Source organism: Gossypium hirsutum, chromosome A12, assembly GCF_007990345.1.
Source record: "Gossypium hirsutum isolate 1008001.06 chromosome A12, Gossypium_hirsutum_v2.1, whole genome shotgun sequence".
NCBI classification, from domain to species: Eukaryota; Viridiplantae; Streptophyta; class Magnoliopsida; order Malvales; family Malvaceae; genus Gossypium; species Gossypium hirsutum.
The window spans coordinates 11,900,092-11,902,655 of record NC_053435.1 but is presented as its reverse complement, the minus strand read 5'-3'; the positions used below and the strand labels follow the sequence as shown (position 1 = coordinate 11,902,655).

The window sequence follows — 2,564 nt, the reverse complement described above, 5'->3', positions numbered from 1 at the left end:
AGAGGTGTTCATAAGTCAAGAGTTGAGGCTTGATTTAAAAAAAATTCCAACATCGAGCCTGTTTCGCCCAAATGACCCATTTCGTTTTTCAAAAACAATAACAATTTATTTCATTTTAAATTTAAAAAAATATTAATATAAAATTATTATTATTATTATTTTAATTATTTATATAGAAAAACAAGTTGAGGCAAGCTAATTCAAAGTTAAAAATATAAGTTGAAGTCCAGTCTACAACGGGAATGCAACGTATTTTATAAAAAATTATGACACATATTATTTTCGAAAAAATATTTTTATAAAAAAGAATTACATTACGTACAAAAACGAACTTTAATAAAAAAAAATTTACATTTTAAATTCAACCATTATAAAATTAAAAACCAGAGACAATCAGAAATCTTAAGTTTTTTTTTCCTTCGGAATCAACTACTCTCTTCCTCTGCAAAAACAGAGCAAGAAAACAGAGAGAGCATAAAAATTCCAAAAACAAAAAAAGAAATGGTAGAGATCAGGGATTGTTTGCGGCAAACCCATCAGCCAAATTCAGCTTTGCAATCACCTTTTCATGCACTTGACCCAATTTCTCTCATTCTTTCTCTGAATTCAAGCCACAATAACCCAATTCCTTTGAGGCTTACAACAGAGAGTTATATAATGGAAAGAGGTCCCAGATACAAAGCATATGCACAGTTGAGAGAAACAAGGCTGAGAATGAAAAGTGGGAAGCAACAAGGAAGGGAAGAAACTGAATTTAAACAAACCCCCAACAAGAAACTAGTTAAATTTAGTTCAAGTTTGGGGATTTCTAGTCAAGGGTCCCCTGTTTTGGGTCAACCAGAGCCTGATTTCATAGCTAGTTTGCGGAAAGAAAACCGGAAGCCGCGGGTCACTAGTGGGATAGAATTGACACCATCAGGAAAGAATTGGTCAAAAGGGAATGAGGTTTGGTTGAAGAACTCAAGGGGGACTAAGTCTGCAAATTCAGGGGAGAAGAAAGGAAGGTTGACGATGGCAAGGAAGAGTTTCGCAAGAGTATTGAAGTATTGAAAAGGGTTTCATTTTCTGTATTGAAGTCTTGAAAACAAGCATGGTTTTCAATTTCACTTTGGTGTTCAAACTTGTTTTTCTTTTTCCTCAATCGATTTGTTGTATAGAAGAATTTAATTTACATGTTGTTTCCACATGTTAGAGAAATATTTAGGCCGTGAATGTGAATTCTTTTCTTGCTAACTTCATCTTCATAAGTTCACATTCTTTTCTTGCTAACTTCATCTTCATAAGTTTTGATTTATTATCCAAAACAAGCACAAAAACTGCTAAAAAAACGCATTTGCTGCCAATACAGCAACATCTATACAATCATCTATTCGTATCATGTCTACCCCAATTTAAACAAAGTTGGCAATTCACTCTTTATATACTTCCCTAACAAATTCTTTAATGCTAATAAAAATGCAAATCTTCAAAATCAATGTAATAATTGACTTTCCTTTTGATCTTATAACAGCCCAATGAAGTTCTTGAACAAGACATAGTTTTAGTACATTTTGCCAAATCTGTCATTCAAAAAATAGATGATTTTGAGTTTCCATCCTATCATCACCCAAATTGCAACATCCCTCAATATCAAAACCCCATAAAATGAGACTTGTCTTTTGGAAGAAGACGCTCAAGGATATCCAGATATTTTCTACTAATCATTCATCATTACTCCAAGTTTTAATTTGTATCTGAAAATTCCATTTATTTTTTTATAAATTCAACAAATTTAATCGAATGAGTTAGAATAAATTGATTTTTTTTTGTCAAATCTGTTTAAAATTAGATCAAACTCTAAGTTAAATTGCAAATCTTAATCTGCCTATATCAATTACATCGGAAATGGGAGGGAGTTTATCTTTGTTCCACAAAATGAAAATGCGAAATAATAAGTTCACTTATTCAATAAATTCAATGTTGAATATGGAAATGCGTTGAAGAACAGGGCAAACATTCATATACTTATGTTGCATCAACTTTTTGATTAATTTGTAGGGAATAGCTTATATTAGGATGATCTAAATATATAACTTTTAAGCATTCAAAGTTGAATCTAAGGGCTGGCAGGAGTCTTAGCCCTCTAAAATAAAAAATTTTTCATTTAAACTCTTTGTGATTTTTTAAAATTTAAACTAGTAAATGTAAAATTATACGTTGCCCCCTTAAAAATGATAAAAATTTAATTTAATCCTTTAAAAATTATAAAGATATAGACTATTAAAATTTTGAAATTATACTTTTACTACTATAAAAAATTACAATTTAATTTCACTCTCCTAAAAATATTTTCTAACTTCACCCTTGGTCATATTATCAATTTTTAAAAATATACAAATATTATTGTACACCTATTCATATATGATATATTTTCTTAACTTAATTTAGCTTTAATTAAATTATTTAACAATAATTAATTTTTTTATTAAATAAACAAACATGCTTTTTTTTTTCTCTTATAATATTTTAATCATTTTTAGTTTTTTTTTCTAAATTTAATTGTCTTTTATTCTCGTGTAAGCAGC

At 29.1% G+C, this 2,564-nt stretch overlaps 1 protein-coding gene across 1 annotated transcript; it reads left to right on the top strand.

Annotated features, from left to right (window-relative positions):
- Positions 1-501: 501 nt before the first annotated feature.
- LOC107939082 (uncharacterized) lies at positions 502-1,050 on the top strand. The gene has a single exon (XM_016872366.2). It carries the CDS (start codon positions 502-504, stop codon positions 1,048-1,050), a length of 549 nt encoding a protein of 182 aa, XP_016727855.1.
- Positions 1,051-2,564: the final 1,514 nt, after the last annotated feature.

Bases quoted from the DNA above. Each gene is read 5' to 3' on its own strand.
- LOC107939082 (XM_016872366.2), top strand. From the start codon at position 502: ATGGTAGAGATCAGGGATTGTTTGCGGCAAACCCATCAGCCAAATTCA.